The sequence below is a fragment of the Nothoprocta perdicaria genome, unplaced genomic scaffold (genome assembly GCF_003342845.1).
Source record: "Nothoprocta perdicaria isolate Ctin4 unplaced genomic scaffold, notPer1 scaffold_130, whole genome shotgun sequence".
In the NCBI taxonomy this organism is placed as follows: Eukaryota; Metazoa; Chordata; class Aves; order Tinamiformes; family Tinamidae; genus Nothoprocta; species Nothoprocta perdicaria.
Window position 1 is genome coordinate 653,966 of NW_020454428.1, and position 20,483 is coordinate 674,448.

The window sequence follows — 20,483 nt, forward strand, 5'->3', positions numbered from 1 at the left end:
TAATTACTASTTTTCTGACTCCTGCCAGCACTATTCCATTTCACAGCCAGAAGGGAGTGGAAGGCTAAATCAAGTCTGGAGCTTTCTTCTGCCTAAATAAGGCTGTCCTGCACCAGCTCCTCTCCTGCTTGCTTTTTATGCTGTTGCTGGTGTGGCTGAAACTTCAACTCAGCAATTTTTCAGAGAGGATTGGCATACCGAATCATCCACRCAGAGACTACTGCTGCTGGCACCTCAAAGGGCAAGAGGAACACATATACGGGCACCTCTCTTCTTAGCAGGTTGGTGGGTGGAAAGAATACACAACTTGAAAGAGGCACGAGGAAGGTGCAGTTCAAGCATGTAGGAACCAGAATTTCACTTGTGTAAATGCTACRTGCAGCCTAGCCTGCAGGGAAGACAACTTTAAACAAAAACTACAACTCCCCTCAGTTTAATTTTTCTTATTCCTGAAACAGAGACTGCCTGAGGTGCTGTTAGTGAAATGAAAAGAGGAATTCAAGTCCTTAAGCTTGTCCAAAATACTCTGTCAAAGAATTCCTAGAGAGTTTGCAACTCGAGTGCTTATGTTCTAGAAATAAAGGGTCAGTGGAAAGAGAGCTAGTGCTGAATGTCTCAGGTCTTAGGAAGAGACAGCATCTTGTCCTTAGAACTACATGCAGATATGTAACTGAGATAATTATATATAGTTCAAGTTTATAGAACCAGTCTCTTTAAAGTGACATCTGCTGACTAAAAGCTATTAGCAGGCAAGAAACATTAAGAAAACAGTGTTTGATTGGACTCACAAGCTATTCTTTAGAAACTCAAGGCTGTAATTTTGAAAAAAACAAAAAGACTTTTATTTAAGAGTAGTGAAAATGCTGGGAAAAAAGTATAAGTTAGTCATTTCATTTGTCAGTATCTAAGAAGCATAAAGCATATTCCTGCGGTTGTACCCGGCAGCTCCGTGGTGTAACAACATGATTTGCAAGTCCATCCCTTCCCTGAGGGAGCTTCAACATGGTTGCAGAGGCAGGAGGGCTGCTCCGCGCCGCTAGAGCAGCCGCTCGTAGAACAGGAGATAGGCCTGTGCGCTCAGCACCTTGGCCGCAGGCACGGCTTGCACGTGGGTATCACTAATATGGAACCACTGCCCTTTTATTGGTTCAGCTCCTAAAGCTGCAGAACAAAATTTAGGASGCAAAAACGTATTAAAACATACAGAAGTAGATATGCCACGGCTCTGCAGTAAGAGCTGATTAAATCCTAACTTAAAGAGCTASTTCATTTCTAACATTCACCTTGAGTCGATTCTCCTCGGAGGACAAGCTCAGAAAGGTGACTGTTGATATTTCTCATTTTGGCATAGGCAGTGTAGTGCCCGGATCTCATGGTGCCGCTGTGTTCCACAACTCCATACAGAGAATACAGCACCTTCGTACTCCCCTTGGCCACGTTCTATAGAAGCAGAAGTGCAGGTTTGTCCCTGAGCTACTGGATTTTAGCAAGGCTAGAATATAAGCTCCTCCATCTTCTCTTTAGTGAAGCACTGAATATTAGTCACCAGACTCATGCAAGTAGCCACAACCACGATCAGTAGGGGACCAGAAAACTAACATATTCATGTGCAAGTTACAAGATAGCCTGTACTAGCATGCAAAATAACTGAAACTTAATAAACATTGGATGAAGGATTCTGCTAAGCAGCCTAATTTTGGAAACATGGTAAAATATGGAAAGGGAGAATCTGCTCCCCTACTTCGCCAGCACTTACTTTACATTTAACTGAGCAGAACGGAGCCAGGTCTAACACCTCTGGAAACTTGATATGCCTGTTAACTTTCCGTAGATTAAATCCAGCCTTAATAGGACATAAAGAAAAAAAAAGCCAGGGTGTTAGAATTCAACATATTTAGAACCATGTTTCTCTCATCATTTACTAGATATTTCCTATCAAAGACCTAGGAATCCTAACAAGACACACAAAATCAGTCCTACAGTATAAGATGGACAAAATGGCTTCTGCCTCCCCTCTCTCCCTGCCTCTTTCCCCAGCTCACTCCAAGCTTCTCTGGCACTGCCCCCTTAAGGTTAGCTCTTTAACTCACTCTTCTGGTACCTTAGCAATGGAAGCAGAAATGGAGAAGAACCCCAGTAAYAACCTAAGTAACTACTGTGAAGGCAGGGTAGTTCCTGCTTCTCAAATGCTGCAGAACTGTAACATGCCAGACAGGCTCCATTCAAACTGCCAGAACTGAAGGAATTTCTACTTCTACCCCATTCAAATTATACACTGGTATCACAAAAAAAAAAAAAAGAAGAAAGATAAAAGGAAATAGAAGTTGTCTTTTCCTCAATTGTGTCATAGTCACTTTGAGTATTTGATTATYCTATATATTTCTATTTACTCTGTARAATTGATTTTCATCTGCTTAAAAGCTCCACCCCTTATTTTTTCAAGCATTTTGACTCAATCAGTTGAATGCTTTAAGTTCAGGGAAAGGCAATACTAATACTGTCTTCCATACCCTTCCATCCCTTTCCTCTTTCTTTCTTGAACCCTAAAGCCCTAGAATAAAAAGATTCCCATAACTTGGAAGCAAGGCTAAGCCACTTTTCCTTTGGTGTCYGCAGGTAAGGCTCAAGCTCCCTGCCTTCCATTCCCCTTTCCCAGCTTCCCCCTAAGGCTTCCCCCTCCTCTCCTGACTCCRCTGTCCCCTTCACTGCATTTGTTTAGCGACGGATCTTACCCTGCCTGCTCTCCAATGGAACAGTCCAAGACCTGCTGCTGGAGCAGCAAGCAATAAATACTTACTTGATAAAGTAAGCAGTAATATCAGCAAATGAATACATTACAATAATATATTCCCCAAAATGGTATTTCCCAAAAACTGGCAGAATCTTCTTTCAGTYAAAGCACACACTACCATAATCATAAAAAAAAAAAAAACCAATGCCTCCCACCCTAAGAAAGAACAGCTTTACAGAAAATTAAAGCATGTTAACACCAGTTCTGTGTTAAGCCAGAACTATACAGCTATTTACACAGTAAGCTGGTACTATATAAGTATGTACTTTAGCAACAACAGCCTGTAAATTACCTGTTGAAATCTCTTTAAATGAAGAGTTAAAATTGGAGGAGCAAAAGAAATAAGCATTTGTTTTTTGGCATTGGTATAAATATACTTCTTTTCACCTAAAGAAAACAAAAAGTATCAATTATTAACATCTAAACAAATGTTAGAGCAAGAAATCAATAGCTTTCAGTATATACAGGATTGCAATGTCACCCGCTCATCTACTAGCACGACTGGGGAACTGAACACTCCCCACTAACAGGATTAGCTGGACAAGAGCTGCCTTCTTGCAGCACCCACGGGCCTAAAGCACTCGGCGGGCACCATGTGCGAGCAGCATCAGAGGGAGCTTTCATCCATGATCTCTACAACTCCCACACTCAGAATCTGTATGGGGCTTTTCGTGGTCTTTTGAGTAAATGTCAACATCCTTCCCTTGCAACTGTTACAGAAATTCTACATTACAGAACAACAAGAAAAGCAATTTGCTAAATAACCGCTCTCTACATTCATCCACACAAGGTTTTAGATTGAAAAACCCTAAACCAAAATTATCCCTTCTTTTCAACCGTCTTTCCATCCTGCAGTATCCTCTACTCAAGCTTATAAACCTAGTACTCTGCTTGCATAAGAACTTTCTGGTGCTAAACTGTGCAAAAGTAACAGATTTTCATGGTCTGTCCTTTAAATATRAAGTTCTACTGATCCATGGTTAGGTTGCAAGCCACACAGCTGCTGCCTCAGGTACATAACCTGCCCACCAACCCAAGCGGCAGATAGGGATGGTTTTAGAGTTTTGCGAGATAATTTGTCGTACTTTTTAAGTTCTTCTTTGGTCCACAATGTCTTTGTGTACAAACATCACAGAGGAGTTTATTGGTCTCACTAAGTTTTTCATTACGGGTAAACTGATACAAGCAGTGATGGATTGAACTTTCTTCTAGGTTCAGGTCTTCCCTGCTTGCAAGAGTACAAAATGCCGTTTCGGGATCTTCAGTCACCACCTCATGAATCTTCGTTGGAACAGTCTGAAGGTCATCTAAAATACTCATATCAGATTCAGTATTGGCACACAACTGTAGTTTTGAAAAGTCAGTAGCAAGCTCCTCATTCTCCTCTTCATCATCATCTTTCAAGGGTACATGGTCAAGGCCATTGACAAACTTTATAGGAGATTCAGAGTCTTCCATAGGGAGATCTGTGTGAGATTCATCTTCCACATGTTCTTGGTCTGGCTCTCCTGTATTTTCAGGCAACACTTGAACATTTGCACTGTTTTGCTGCATACTTAAGTCTCTCTGCGTTAAGCAGGGATCTTCACCATCATTTGCCAATTCCTCTTCTTGCTTCAGGTCAGGTTTTTCAGAGTAAACTTCTGCCTTTATTTCCTCGTTACACTCTGGATCTTCCTCCGATTGCTCAATAGCACAGATGTCTGTCAAATGAAGTACCTTGCCCTGAAGCTTTTGTTGACGACGCTGGTTCTAAAAATCGGAATGCATGATACGTAAGAACAGAAAATTTAAATAGTGTTTAGCATTTTAGACCGTTTCTTATCAAAATCTTTACAGTATGCAGTAGGTGTCAAAGTGGAGCGAGTAAGAGTGCAAAATCTACGAGTTTGAATTGATGAAATCAGATCACTAACTACCTAATGGTAAATTCACTTTAACTGAAACGTAGTTCTTCACCCTTTTTCTTTAAAGTATCTTTAGAATATAGCTAACACTTTCCCTTATATCTTCCTGATCTTTTTTTCACATCTGTATTCCTAAGTTTTACATTACAGGAGAACAGCTATATGATACAACTTAATTCTGCTGCAGACAAGTAACATAAATTCCACATTGCTGTGGTGTTAACTTATTTCTAGCACAGCAGCTTTCAGCAAAACAAGCAACTTCTTAATAGCTGCGACATAGATGCAATTGCTCTGCTCAGATGCAAATTTGCACAAGGAAAAACTGTAACTTACCCTTTTGTCAGTGGTTCTTCTTCTAAATTGAGGAAGTAAACAAAAAATTTTGTTTTACCAGAATTTGCAAATGCTTCATTAATAAAAGAGAAATATTTATCAAAACCAACCTTGGCTTGCTTTTTGGCCTGTTTCTTTGCTTTCTTCTGAAGGTGTTTACTTGTACTAGGGAGTTCATCTCTCTGTTTAACATAACCATCGTTGTTTTTATTTTCATCATCATCTTCAGATTCCCTTTCTTTGTTTTTCTTAATATTTCTTTCATTTGTATTTTTGAATTTCTACAAAAAAATAAACAAACCCTCAGAACAAGCACAAAATTAGTTGTTATTCTGCAGAACAACATAATGGCAATCCAAAAAAAACTGCAGGGACGAGCATGTTATTCAAGGAGTTTTTCAATTCAAGAGGTAACATTTTAGACACTACAGAACAAATCTAACCCAATTATGACAACCTAAAGCCAACCATTCCAACAGATACCTTACTCCAGAGGGAGTAACCAAGTAAAATAAATAAAAAAGTATCAACAAGTAAGGCTAACAGGGTCAAATTATAAGCATGTAAAAGAGCAACATTATCATTGTATTTAACAAATGTAATTAAAATCTCCGAAGACTAACACTTTACAAAACCAGACATACTTTAAATTGAACTACCTGCCCCACATATTGCAATTTTTGCTCATTGMAGAAGACATGATCCCCGCTTTGGCTGAGGAGATTTCATTTTAATCTTTAGTCATTAGTGTTTGCATGAACAGTGCTAACGAAAAATTTGAAAGTGTATACACACAGATTATCAAAATGAAACAGAGAGAACAAGTCTCAACTATTTTGAGTGTCTAGAAATTGATCTATTCTGTTTATTAATTATCGTTCTGACAATATTATCTACTGTTTATTATTGATTGACTCTATTCTAACAACMATTTTTAAGTTTGTCCAATATTCTGAAAGTGTTAATCTTCTCAACAAATAAAAATTGAATGAAAGTAATTAAAATGTAAAGCACTCAAGCATATGATGGGGAACCCATCACTGTCATCTAATTTAATTTAGACATACACTGTGAAGATGAATTCGAAACACTATTCTTTACAACTTGATCTTCTATTGTGCTAAGACAACATTGGAATTTACAAGATAATCTGATTTTGCTTATGGAATAAACTGACAAAGCAGCAAAATCACCAACACACTATCAGCATCTTCCCAAAGACCTCCCATGAGCCACAATTTATAGGAATGATTMTTGAGAAATTCTCGCTCATTTGCACATTTTTGTGCAAATTCAAGACATTGATTTTTAAGAGACACTTTAGAATGATACATATAGCCAATCCCTAATAACCATGTAGTTGAGTAATTTTTATTTTCATACACCAAAACAAGTTTAAAAACAAACAAACAAACAAAAAAAACCCATATAGTTTCTTACCTGATCATCTAGTACTGGAAGTGATAAATCAAGGAAAGACTCATGGACCAAGGACACCTTAAAATAATATTAAATGCATATTAAAGAGTTCTTTTTAAAGTGGCTAGCTTCCTGTTAGCATATATTTAAAAAAAAAAACAACAGCCTTTCTCTGCATTCAACGCATGCATTTACTTGCATGTACAAATATAAAACACAGTTTTAATCTACACTCCTAATCAGCTATCCATGACCTCCAAATCTAGTTGTCACATTACCACAGAAATAAGCAATACATTTTCCACATTGACCAATTTCCTTGTGGCTTAAAACATGTACACTCATCTTAGACTGCAGATACCTATCTTGCAGGTCCTATCAAGGACATCCATCTGGCCAATTGACTAACACTTCATTCTCACAATGAATTATCCTGATAGTGCACTTTTTCTGTAGCTATTTTCCTCGTACCTCCCAGTCATTCCAGTGTGGGAAAGCGGAATAATCTGATGGAAAATGCATGAGGGCCTTAGGCAGCATACTGCCAGTAGCTGAGCAATTCAAGCCCTTTACAATTTGCTGGAAAAGGATCACCAGGAATTCAAGACCATTTTTTTCCAACAGACAGCTTGCTCCCGCAGTCCTTTTCTTTGGAGGCCCTTTGGAAGGGACTAAAAGATGCACTTTAGACTATAAGGGAAGAGAGATTCCAGGCAAACTATGCCTCTCTTTAATAGGTATGCAGCTAGTCAAAACCTAGAAGCGTATTAATTGAACCCATCTTCTTTAATTCCACTTTATTTCTATATATAGTTCCTTTGGGGTTCTTCCACAGATTACAAAAATTATATTTTGGATTATTCAAAGACAGCAGGCTCCTTACTGTTCTGCATTCCTCGCACATAATTGTACTGGTTAATTCTCCACCAAAGATTCGATCGACGAAGCTTCGTATTCCCTTTTTCTTTTCGTATTCTGAGAATTGAAAATAAAATATAAAAGTCAATATTCTATACAATATTTCAGGGATCTACTTGGTTATTGTATACCAAATACATACTGTATCCTCTGTTTYCATAAGATGTTTAATGGAATATGTTAAGACATTTTTATTTTCCCCCTAAAGTACTGCAAGATTCTAAGCTCTGTTAGGGGACTTCAAGGTAATGGAAGTGAAAATACATTCCCAGGAGAAGACTATTTGACTGGACCAACACCTTTACTAATTTCCTAGCTCAAATGCATTTCTTTATTTTCCCAGAAGAAAACTCTTTCTAGGAAGAGCTCCTATTTTTTTCTTTCACAAGATGGTTAAACAATTGAATCTAAAAAAAATGATGTACCAGTACTCATCAAGATAGGTGCTCTACAAACAAAAATAATTTCCTCAATTAATATTCTCAGTATAGCAGATACTTTTGAACTTAATTTTGTTCATCTTTGAGCCTGATTGTTGAAAAGTTTACAAATTCTTCCGTTCAGTGTTTTTTTTTTTTTTAAACACTTACGTAATTATGGACTATTAGGACTGATAAAGTCATTACATTCACGTGTTAATACTTTATTTTTTTTACATGGCATTTGGATGATGAAACATAGCCCAAACATCTTTTAATGTATAGTCACTATGGAATCAGTTCTGTCTTACTCTGTTCAAGAAAGGAGCTCCACCAAGGTCAGTGAAACCTTTTAAAAAACTCTTCAAGATATCCAAGTCATACATTCTAGACACATATTCAAGATATGGCAGTAAGTTGTTTGCTTAAATACACGTCCTTTAGTTGATAATTGCAATGTTACTCTGCGTACTTCAATGAATCTGAAAAGTCTGAACGACTGCAACATTACTAAGTTTATTTTACCTTTAATTTTCTTTTTAAGTTCTTCTTCATTTTGCTTGTTAGAGTCAGTCAGTGCCTTCARTATTCCAGCACTTACTCGCTGAAAGTTTAAAAACAAGTATTTATCATACAATTCCCTAAACTAATTCAGTCCGTTTTAMAAAGAAATCTTTACCATTTAAGAGAACCAGTAGAAAAACAACAAGTGCCTGTAAAGACACAAAATATGTTCTGTTTGGGTATAAAGAAAAAGGGAAAAAAAAAAAAAAGGAAAGGGAAAAACACGCAAAACTCAATCTTTCTACTTAATTTTACTGGAAGAGCATAGGAGAAAAAAAAGAAGAAGAGCACATTTGCACCTCAGAAAAATAAAATCCTCCCAAAATAAAACAAACAATAACAGATGTATTGTTACATATACTCAACGTCCACCTCACAAAGCTCTGAAACAAGCACTCACTTGGATTTCTTCTGCTCTCATTCCATCAAGTAAGTAACGAAGCAGCTCCTGACTGTCTTGCTGTTGATAGCCTTTAAATCGTATTGCTCTGTTAAATGAAAAACAGTTGAAAGGTATAATTCATCTTAATAGTGGTCAGTCATGCTTAAGACTTTGTCCATTATGTTTGCTTTTAATTTTTCTATGAAAGCAATGAGTGTGAGTATATAGAAGCTTCCAAAAATATGAAGTAGTTCTCACTAGGCTTCTTTCATTTTATTCATTTTATTCATTTTATTCATTTTATTCATTTATATTTGTCCCTTACTCTATTCTTTCAAAACTTAATAACAATTATACAATTACTGTGATGTAAACTCAATAAAATTAAAAAAAAAATGCCCTTCTTTTCAAAAACATAGAAAGTTCTTTTGTTTGTTTGTTTGTTTGTTTGTTTGTTACTATGCTGGGCAATTGAACAGATACTCACTTTTTACAAACCTGAGCAAAAAGTTCCTTAGGCGTGACTATTCCTTTCTTTGTCTCTTGCATTTCTGTCAGGAACTGATACATGGCTAATGTCAGAGGACCAGGCTGATCCAGCCGTATCAGCTGAGGTTCCTGTTTTAAACAGAAGAACATCGTTGCACTTTACATTGGTGAGAGATCTATCTGTGARTATTTTTTTTTTCCTAAAACTCAATTCTTCAGTTCTTGAAAACATTCTTATAAAACAGGATACACAAAATCCCTAAATAGCAGTAAGTTAACCTGACAAAAACAACCCAAAAAAATTTTTTTTCATAATACAGAATCAAAACACTTAGCTAAGGATCTAAGGATCAGTAATTACTTATTGCTTAAATTTACCACATTGCTCATTTTACCACATTGCTCATATATTTTGCTTATGTAACTTCAACTCTGGATTTCCTAGATTTATCATTTTATCAAAAAAATGTAACTTCTTAAAATGAACAACCCTTCTTTCCTAGCCAAATTCTGATTTTCATGATAAATATAATATCTAAAAGTTAACACTAGAGACATGTTCCAGTTTATTAGTATGAATTTAGACAAACGACAACATGCCCAAAGTAACAGTTTTATCCTTTATATCCCTTAAATACTTAGTTATGGTGTATTTACTTCTGACAACAACTAATGCACATAGTATCAAATCAGTGCTCTCCCACTTTCAATGAAGTCAATGGTGAAGTCCTTACTGAATTTACATCTTATTCTTGTTAGCTTTTAACTGATTTCAAAAATCTAGAGAGGAAAGTACTGCTTATACTTTAACATACTTAAAGAAAAAAAAAAGTCACTATGGTAGCATATATACCATGGAGAACTCAGGCGGTTCTATTTTAATAGTTGCATCAGACATTTTAGCTTCTTTAAGCAGCTCCCTCAGGGCTGGAGTTTGTGATAAATTCTGAAGAAGAAAGAAAAAGTTTGGTAACTGTGGCACAAGCAGAAAGTCAGAGTACTTCCACTTAYACATTTTCTGGAAATCATATTAGCAGCAGATTAGTTTCTTCCAAAAACCAGTATGACGAGGTTTACAAAACTTAACTGTTAGAGACATACAAGAATCCTCACCATAYGTGACGTTAGACTGCAACAATCCTACATGTACCATCCTTCTACAGACTGACCTTTTGATCCAGTCTATTTACTAATACCTATTTCCAAACCAAGAAGTAGCATGCAGTAAATCTATTTCTTTTGATTAAAGCATAGTACACATTATCAAACATCTTGCTAAACTCTCTAAGTGGGAAATTTGCTTGAATAAAAAGTGAATATAAAGGCCYAAAGAGCACAAGATTCCATGTAAGACTTAAAACATACAGAAGGGTGAGTTCCTTCTATCTAAACATTTACTAGCTGAGGCAGAYGGACAAGATGGCAATGTATTACATGCGTCCAGTTAACATTTAGCTGTACTTGATTTCTTGCTGCTGAGAAAGGGATTTTTATTTCAACGAGCAGCGGTCTTTGAGTATTAATCTCTCATATTCTAAGAAGTCAGCAAGAGTGATGTACCAGGCCATGTTTTTATTTACTAAATTAGGCAGTTGGCACACTCGGATGCGGTCCCTCAAAAATAAGGCAATTGGTTGCATCTTCTCTTAGTACAAGTCAGAACCTGCAGCCTCACTGCTCCACATTCCTCTGGGCCAACTCCGTATTTTTAGCACGAACCTGTCATTCTTGGCAGATAAAAATGCATTCCAGTTGTGTAGCTGTACAGTATGGTATGTTTAAAACTTTTTTTTTCTGCTATTGCTTCTTGCTGCATTTTTTTAATTTAAAAAAGCAGTAACAACCATCATACCTGCATTACTGCATTAAAGAAACATGTATTCCCCAAGTTACTAAGTCCTTTCACAGTCACTTCTGAATTGGTACTTGAGTGAGAATTCTCTTCTTTGAGCGAGACTTCTTTTTCTTGCTCATTTCTGTTGTCTTTTATTATTTTTTTATTTTCAAGTTGTTTGCTTTCCTCTTGTTTTTTAACTGAAATAACAAAAAGCATACCATATATTAATCCAGTTAGTAGGAATTGGGCTAGGAAAAAACTTATTATAGACAGCAGAAGTCTTCAAACTTTTAAATKTAAACACACAATTAGAAAATCAGCATAAATCAAAAAACTACTATTTAAGGTTTTTAAAACTGTCAGGAGGTATGATTAACAGAAAAGAAACAAAAAAAAACACAAAAAATGTGAAATTCTGTTTCAGATTAGCGTATGATTGAAACAGACTATGCAGCCAACAAGTCATTCATGCCAACAATCCTTGAAACTCAGTATGTGTTATTTGAAATTTCATTCCAGTTAGAGCATCGTCTACATTAGGGCTTTCCATAACATCCATCAGGGCGGCATCTGAGATAACACCCTGTGTAACACAGCACTCTTGCGCGGAACGAAACGCAACAAAATTCTMCCACTCTCCAAGCCATCTTAGGCTCATTTCATTAATGTAAAAGGCAGAAACCAGGAAGCTTCCATTCTTCAATAGCTATCAAGAAAATTTCTCCAAAATTACCTCTGTGTTTAGCTCAAAGTTTCACTGACTTGTTTAACAAAACTGTAAGGTAGCACCAGGGGCTTTTCAGAGTAATTCCTGTACTAGTTCTGCCAGTGTACCAGGCTTCTAACAAAGTTCTTACCAAGTGCAGGCCAATATTAACTTCAAAGCACAGAAACACCAGCTTAGGAAAAGAAGCAGGATGATACACCATTTTCAGATAGAAAAAAAAAGCAAGGACAACAGATGGAAGACCTGGAACAGGCAACTTGTGYACCCAGGTATTCATCCAGTTCCAGTTCAAACTTGAACAAATATTGTGCAATATGAAGCTCAAATATTAAGCATACAGAAAAGGAAAGACTAAGCAAAAGTCATCAAAGACTAAGCAAAAGAGATCAAAGAGCATGGTCCCTTGTCAGAAACGCTCAGCTTCTTCTTGAAGAAATACTTGAAGACAACTACTGGGAATTGCTAAGTGGTTGCTTTTTCCCAAAAGGAATGTGATTTTACTGTAGATTGTTGCTGGATTTTTTGATAACTATTACTTATTCTGATATGCACATTCTTCTAATTCTTGCAATGGAAATGCTACGTAGATTAACAATTTTGCGGGGAACTGTTGTGGATTTTTTTTTCAAATAAATGAAAAAATTGCAGGTAGATTGCAGGCTGAAAACACTGTTTCAGAGTGCTGAATGCACAGGAGCCACATACGTCAAACGCATGGATTCAGAAGACAGATTTTCCTGCACTTCCATTAGAAAACGTCCTGCTGAGTTGCAATAGCCGGGGACCTAATCGCTTCAGCTCATGTATTCAAGAATGACTGAAGAAATACTTAGAAATTCAAAATAACAACAACAAAAGCCCAAAATAAATTAGAGAAAGAAAATCACACTATCCTTAAGCAAGCAAATTTTAAGTTTTCCCTCAAATCATAAGACAGACTGAGTCTTGATAAGTAATTGTGATATTGATAGCGGATTCCTTATTTGCACAACAATCTATCACCATTCCCACATTCCCTCTCCCATTACAAATCTTTTATTAAGACTGTATCTTTTAATTCCCATTCCTGTATTTTTTTCTGACAAGTTTTGGGGATACAGATTTAACTGGTGAGCTAGGAAGCTACTTACATTTTCAGAATGCTGACAACAATGTAAAGATAGAAATTAGCCTTTTATTCTAACATAAGAAGCTCCAGCAGTTAAATCTCATTTAGCATATAGTCTTGATTTAAAGTACTGTTTGCTGCATTCAAGGTGCYTTCCTGTTTCCTGTGTGTATACTACAGTGGCTTACCTGTACGTGACGTATTAACGCAAACTTGTTTTCTAACATAATCCACAGTCTGGCCCAGTCGGGTTGAGGTACTGTATGGAACTTCATTATCACACACGTAGCACCTGTCTCCGCCCCAAACCAAAAAGGAAAAACAATTAATTCTAATTCTTAAATAGTTAAAATTGTACATTATTTGCTGGCTTGATGCAGGTCATAACACAAAGTTACGCGTTTTCTTTTTAGCATTTAGAAGTTTTTATAGAAGAGTTTAATTTATTGCTGATTACTATAATAAAGAGTTAAAATTATGTTCATTAGGTAACCTCAGTAATTGGAGGAGGCAATTTAAAAACATGATTTAGATGCCTAGATGCACTTAGATATCTAGGTGGCAAACATAATAAGTACAGGGAAAATTTTGCTAAAATAAAGAAAGTGAAGTATCAGGCCCTAAAGGAAATGACTCATCAATCTTAGGACTAAAAATAATTGGAGAATTCTAACCATCCAAGTATTTTATTATCTTTGAGCTGGACAAGAAACAAATGGCATGCTCTATCAATCAGACATGCTCTTACTTGCTCTTTTGCTGCTGGTACAAATCTATTTCTCTTTATGAGCAAAGATAGAGCACGGTGAGACCACAAAGCTCTTTTAAACAAAACTGCTGGAGAAACTGCACTGAAGGCTGAAATTCTTCCTGTTCACATACAGGATGAGGAGAGTTACACGGATAAATTTTCCAGTTCTGCCTAGTCAGCTCTTTGAAGAGCTCAAGTAAGAACGCAAATATTTCTGCATTTCGAAACATACCAATTACAGTTGTTAGGCACAAATGCATTTAGCAGATTTCAGGATTACCAAGAGTTAGACTATATTTTCTAATCTTGAAAACATTAAAGTTTTTTCCCTCAATCTGTACAATTCTCAGCATTAGTTGTAATTTTCACATTTCCTTACGTCTCCTTGAAAAATCTGCTCTCCTTTCTAGGAATCCTTGGGTATTTATTTATGGCTAATCTATTTAATTTTAAGAATAAACTGATAACAAATGATTGGGACAACAAATGATAGTTAATTCGACAAGTCATTTTTAGCACAAAAACATTCGGTCTGTCAACAAATTTAATAGAACAAGTTTTTGAAGGACTTAGAAGAATTAGAAGAAGTTTTTATTTTTATTTTTTAGTAATGTGTTTGACCAGTGGGGAACTACAAATATATGCAGTAGTATCTGTTGTAAACCTTAATTAGCAGAACACAATGACTTACTAGGGCTATTCTCTTTGTCTCCAAGTTTAGAACAGTTTCTTTTAACTTCTAAAATAATATTTAATTGCAAACTATGGACAGATTCTAAAAATATTCAACTTCATTCATATATCCATTACATAAATAAGTCCTGATTAAGCAGCCTTTGCTTCTATTTAGTAGGCCACAATGAAACGTAGTTCTTAAAGTTTTTGACTCAAAGCAGTAGTTCACACCCAATATCATGTAGTTTTCTAAAGAACTTCATATACAAATTTGCACAACAAAGAAATTCTCATCAAAAGGAAGTAAAATATCCTGCTTAGTCGATTTCTGTTCATTCACAAGTATTTTGATTGAAAAATGACACACAGTTTCAAATAGAAAAAATAAACCATCTCAAAATGGTAACTTTCGCACTAAATTAAAAACAGAGACATTCACTTGTTACTTAATAATAATAAATTAATAAAATGCTTTCCATCCTTACTTTCAATAAAAATGCTGATTATATGCATTTATACACTCGTGCTACATATATGACTACGTAAAAAAACAATGTCATATAAAATAAAACCTTATGACAAAGAGTAATTTTAGAGAAAGGCAATTAAGTAGAATGAAAGCGGTCAGGCACAATACTCCTATTAGGCAGAGTTTAAAATATGAAGGTTTTCCATCTATAATAGGCTATTGTTTTATTGTTTAATATTACTATATCAATAGAATTTGTGTTGATTGGTCCAGTAATATCATGTGATTTTGCAGTTTTGCTTAATTCTAAATATGGAATAAGAAGTCATTGAGAAAATGAAAATAATCAATTTGTTCACTACACATACATCAGAAAGGAGCTTCCACCAACCTTAAATATTTAGACCTGCAAAACAACATGTATTTCCATGTGCATTTTGATTTTACAGAAGCAGTGAGATAGGAAATCCACAATATTCACTAATTTGTTAATTTCAATAATTATGGTAACTTTCTAGCTATAAATTTTACAAGATTTACAAGCAAATCTTAAGGACTGTTGAGATTTTGTGTACGGAAATGCTTATAAATTTCTACAGAACTCCTAGAAATCGTAAATAAACACAAATTATATCCCAACTTCCATTTTCTTCTAGCTATGTCTTAGAGCTGTTGCCTGACAAACTCACCACACACTCCAGTTGTCCAAACTGAGAACCAAACAATGGGGGTCTGATCTTGGCGTTGTGTAATGCTTTAAGGCATGCTGTTCTTGAGAATTTCTGCCACAGCCCTACAATGTTGATAACCAGAAGTGTCACAAAATCCAGTTGACTAGCAACGAAACATACATAAAATCAGAATACAACACAGCTAATCAGATTTAATTTTAAAACTATGTTAAACTAACTAGGATGAACAGTTAGGTCACTATTTCAAGATGCATTTTATGGAGAAAAAAAAAGTAAATTAAGTGAAGAGTAACTATCAAGTTGCTTGGAGGCTGGRCATCTAACTCACATTACAAACTTTGATTTTAACAACCTGAAGAGTTAAACAGAACAAAACCAAAATCCTGTTCAGCATGCACAGTTGTAAGTTTAACAAGCCAATGTCAGCACAGAACTTTATAATGAAAATCCTGAATTAGGATCATAAATAGAAGTATTTATTTTCCTGGTAAAAGAATTCAGACTTTAAGAGGAGAATTAAGTCCTCAAGATGGTGTTTTAGCCCTAAGTCTGCTAAATGCCTTTGTGCCAAGCTTCCAAGTACTGTATTTGCGATTCGGAACAGACATACTTCCCCACGCTGAAGTCTAGCAGCACATCTATCTAGCACCACCTTCAGACTAAAAAGGTAAAATGTAAGGGTTTAATCAGATGCTGTCTTTCTCAGCTATATTATGAGGCACTGAAAGATATTAAGGCAAAACAACAACAAAACAAGAGATACCCTATGGCCACATTTTAAACATAACCATATGGAAGGGCTTTCATCAGTCTCCTCAGGTTCCTCTTGCTTATTGTCTGCCTTGCAGTCCTGGCAGATGTGCCATTCCACATTCAGCAGCGCCTTTTTCAGGTGGGTTTGTTCCAGTCCCTTACGAATGTGTTTGCACACAGGCTCTACAAAACAGAAAGCACAAGGAGGATGTAGATAGCACAAGCATAAGCATCTCAAAAGCACGAGGAACAAGCCAGAAGCTAAGATGACCTGTCTAGAGTCAGAAAGACATATTGGAAGACAGAATCAGGAAGAAATTTCAGTATCCATTCACAAACTGGGGATATCGAGGCATCCTGCACTATCGTATTATTAGAAAAGCACCACTCAAATCTACGTCTAATCCGAGAAGCTGTCAGAGCTTTTGTATAAAGAGCCWGCTATCATGTCAGGCCTGCTAAAGCCATGGACTTCTATTACTGTGGCAATGCAATTCCCACAGACTCTCAAGGAGCAGCCACAGCCCCCTGCCCTGCTCCCCCAGCACCAAGGCAGCACCTGCTGTAAGGGTGGAGGAAAGATCATGCTTCCAGCTGAGTGGCCTCAGTGAAGCTCCGCCACTGACTGTGGCAAAGAACAGCGGCAGGGTCATCACATTTATGTCTTTGTCACCGTGCTAYGTGACAGTCCTACGTCCTAAACAGAGCTGCGTCTTCCTGGTCCTGTGTGAACTGCATCTATTTAACTGACCTTTGCTAGAAAAGGTTAGACTGAGAACTGCAATCACACAGTGCTGCCCTGATTAGAGTTACTCTTAAGGGGTTTTTTTTTTGATTACTCCATCATTTGAGGGCAAAGAGAAACTACCTAAAAGGTTAAATCATTTATGTAGAATTCCTRCTTAAAAGGAAATGTATACCCACACTGATTCAACTTCTGACAAATAACCGGTGCAATTTCTTTTTTTGAATGTATTTTTGTAGAGTGAATTTTATTAAGACATGTGGTATCATCAACTTACAATTTCTGTAGGAAAACAAAACTGTTTTCAGTTACAGGTGTACAAGTTTAAATATGCCAAAGTCAAATATCTGACAGTGTGAATACTCGCATTTAATTTAAGAAGTGCAGAGTAACCCTGTTATTTCTTTTAATATGCTTAAAAAAAAAAATCACTCAGCTGAGATTATAGAGAACATAATAGCTCCAGATTTATCTTTGTTGTATACCATATGCAAGATTACAGTCTCAAAATGGCAGATTTTTCTTGGTGTGAGCTGAAACTAGTGGAAGTTTTGTACTTAGACTCCTAATTCTGGTCTAGATCAGAGATTTTTACCACAGTAAAAACAGTAGTTGAAAAAGCTCAGTAGTGCACTTAGAGTTTAGTTGCACTGTTTAAGCTTTTTTTTTTTTAAAAAAAGGCACAAGCTTCATCCACAGCTTCAAAACTATATTCATTTGTAAATAAAGCTCTCGGATATTTGCTACTATTATACAGTGTAATTAAACCAGACTGATCAATGTGAGTAGCTTCTATATGTGGCTTGATAAATCAGTTTTGAGAAATCCMTAATGCAGCCAACAGAGATGTGAAAAGCCATGAACAGATACGGTAACTCATCTTTTGCTGGGAGAAAAAGAAAACAAACAGAAATAGCGAGGCCGTCTCAACTCTCTGAAACAGACAAATGAGGTGAAACAGCTACCATGAGAAAAAGGACAGAAAAAGCTAACATGAGAAAAGGACAGCCAGGAAAACAAAATAACTAAGTTAGCATGGAGCAAGTTATTTGCCCCATGCAGTATTCAAGATGGGTGACAGGYAAGTGGGTGGCAGAGTATGTGGCCTGGTAGGGAAGGCTGGAGAAGAGAATGTTACACAGTACAAGCAAAAACAACAGCCACAATAACCTGCGTAAACAAGATAGCAGAGCTTCAATGCAGAGATGAGATACTATTTATCAGGGATTTTCTCTGACAGAGCAAAGGAGAAGGAAGAGAAAGACGGATTGAAGGTTTTTTTTTTTTTCTAAAACCAAAAAGCACAAACACTACAGACTTCGAGGAGGTAGAGGTGGAGAACAATGACAACTGAAGGGTCAAGACTGAGTTAGCTGATACTGCAAAAACCAGTGGTTTCTCAGAGATATTTCAATCAGAGTCTTTTATTGTTGAAACACGAATCTTCTAAAAGTATAGAGTCTCCAACAGAAATACATTACTTAAATTTCTCATGACAAACTTAGCAGCTAGCTCTACGAATCCTTTATACAAAGGGAAATCTTAGAGAACTTAAGATATATGTGTCAGTTTTGAYTAGACAGGTTTATTATTTTACAGAAAGTTTAGGAAAGTATCGACAGTAAGACTTCTTGAAACATGGAAGTCCCAATTATATAAAGTCAAAACCCTATAAATGATTCTTCAAAGTCAGTGACTCTTGAAAAGTTCTTCTGATATTAATGAGTTTAAGCCGTCTCCATTGAAGTTAAAAGAAACATTTTTCTTCCTAGGACTAGAGGCTTCTCTGAAGAAACATACCCAGCGTATCCGGAGACTCGTCTGCCTGTGCAGTTTTGCCCTTGGTGCGTTTCTTTCCCATGTCTGTGGTCCGCAATTTTCCTTACACAGAACTGAGACCTAGCAAAGAAAAATGTGAAGTTAGAAACTCAGTTTCAGTTTTAATTGACAGTAGTTTAACAAGAGATTATTTCTATCACCAGTTTGTCTCTTAAATTAACCTGTTTGGATTTTTGAGGAAAGTGGATTACACTTTAACACAAAACAACTGAAATTAGCAGAAGCAAGATCCCTGCATGAATTAGAAGGGTGATGAGAGCAGAGACAGGACCCAAGCTCTTCCTCTGAAAAGCCAGCTACTGCACATATAATGCTTATATCACAAGAGAAGACCATAAAAAAAAAAAATCAGGCCAATTCCAAAATTTATTTTTGCTATCCACAGAAAATAGATAAAGAGCCAGCTATCATGCCAGGCCTGCTCAAGCCATGGGCTTCCTAAAACTAGGAAAGCTGACACCTGCTGATTTGTGTGGTTTTTGCAGGCAGGCCTGACGCTGCTGTCCACACGCCAAGCCAGGTAAATGTGCCAGCAAAGCACTATGTCTGCCTTGCAATATCCACCCTCTAGAACCACTGCTGAGCTCACACCATTTCTTAGTGGCAGGACAGGCACAGCAGCACAGCTTCCTGCCTGGGGCTATTGCCACCAATAAACAAGGCTTGACTAAGAGGATCAGAGAGAAGCTAGGAGTTTTGACAAGAGAGTTTTGACTTTCAGTGTGAGAAACCCTTCCAGGTGGATGCTGTTAAGGGAGGCTGCCAAGCTAGTTTGCAATAGGTAGGCAAATGCTTCATCAGAATTGGAAGGATCTGGCTTAAGAACTTTGCATGCACTCAGATAGTTAAAAAAAAAAAAAAAAAAAAAAAAAAAAAAAAAAAAAAAAAGAAAAAAAAAAGAATTATATATCATGCATTCAGATAAACCTCTTCTCCTTGAAAAACTACAGCAGTTGGTCTCGAGGCCAACCACCAAACACCTGCAGAACCCAACCAGCAGTGCAGGAACTAGTTCAGCTGCTGCTCTCTGCTGCGCCGTGCCCAGATAGACCCGTCCGGCGGGCTCCTCTCGGCGGCGGGGGCGCCCCACGCGCGGCCGTGGGGCCGCTGCGCGCGGGGACGAGCGGCCCGGCCCCGCAGCGCCCCCGGGTCACGCGGGAACGCGCCCTAACGGCGCCCCCGGGCCGCAGCCCGGGCGGCCCCCTCGGCGCCTCCGCGGCGGGGCGGTCCCGGCGCGGCTCCCCCCCGCCCCCCGCCCGCGGGCCGCGCTCACCGCGTCGCGCACGTGGCTCCAGTGCCGCCGCCCGCGCGTGCCAGCCCCGCCGCGCAGCCTACCCTGCTGCACCGCCCCGCCGCCCTCCCATTGGCCGCGCCGCCCGCCTGGGCAACCCCCCCGCCTTTACTGACAGGCGTCGCAGCCAATAAGAGAAGGCGGGCGGCCCGGCCGGAGAGGTGCCTGCCGAGCACCGGGGAAGCGAGTGCCGCGGCAGGACGGCGGCGGCAGSCGGGACGGTGGGAGCGGGAGCTCCAGACCCCTCACCTGCTGCTGCCGCGGGGCGACCGTCTCCGCCACTCATGGCCCCACCTCGGCGGCTTCTCCACGTCCCCCAGCGGTTGAGCAACGGCCGCCTCACGGGTTTCCTGCGCGGTGCATTGTGGGGC

At 37.9% G+C, this 20,483-nt stretch overlaps 1 protein-coding gene across 2 annotated transcripts; it reads right to left on the minus strand.

Moving 5' to 3' along the window:
* Window positions 1-834: 834 nt before the first annotated feature.
* USP16 (ubiquitin specific peptidase 16) lies at window positions 835-20,426 on the minus strand. 2 transcript variants are annotated; one of them, XM_026033662.1, is made up of 18 exons: window positions 20,362-20,426; window positions 18,783-18,881; window positions 16,248-16,420; window positions 15,482-15,585; window positions 13,086-13,189; window positions 11,078-11,259; window positions 10,079-10,171; window positions 9,224-9,354; window positions 8,755-8,842; window positions 8,316-8,394; window positions 7,337-7,428; window positions 6,475-6,531; window positions 5,145-5,315; window positions 3,877-4,543; window positions 3,084-3,178; window positions 1,757-1,843; window positions 1,284-1,440; window positions 835-1,161 (listed from the first exon to the last, which is right to left on the minus strand). In XM_026033662.1, the coding sequence occupies exons 2-18, from the start codon at window positions 18,841-18,843 to the stop codon at window positions 1,037-1,039; spliced, it is 2,466 nt and encodes an 821-aa protein (XP_025889447.1). In that variant the 5' UTR covers window positions 18,844-18,881; window positions 20,362-20,426; the 3' UTR covers window positions 835-1,036. The 2 variants fall into 2 exon arrangements, with proteins under 2 accessions (XP_025889447.1, XP_025889448.1); XM_026033663.1 differs by lacking the exons at window positions 18,783-18,881; window positions 20,362-20,426 and having other exon boundaries at window positions 16,273-16,323.
* Between the last annotated feature and the right edge of the window lie 57 nt (window positions 20,427-20,483).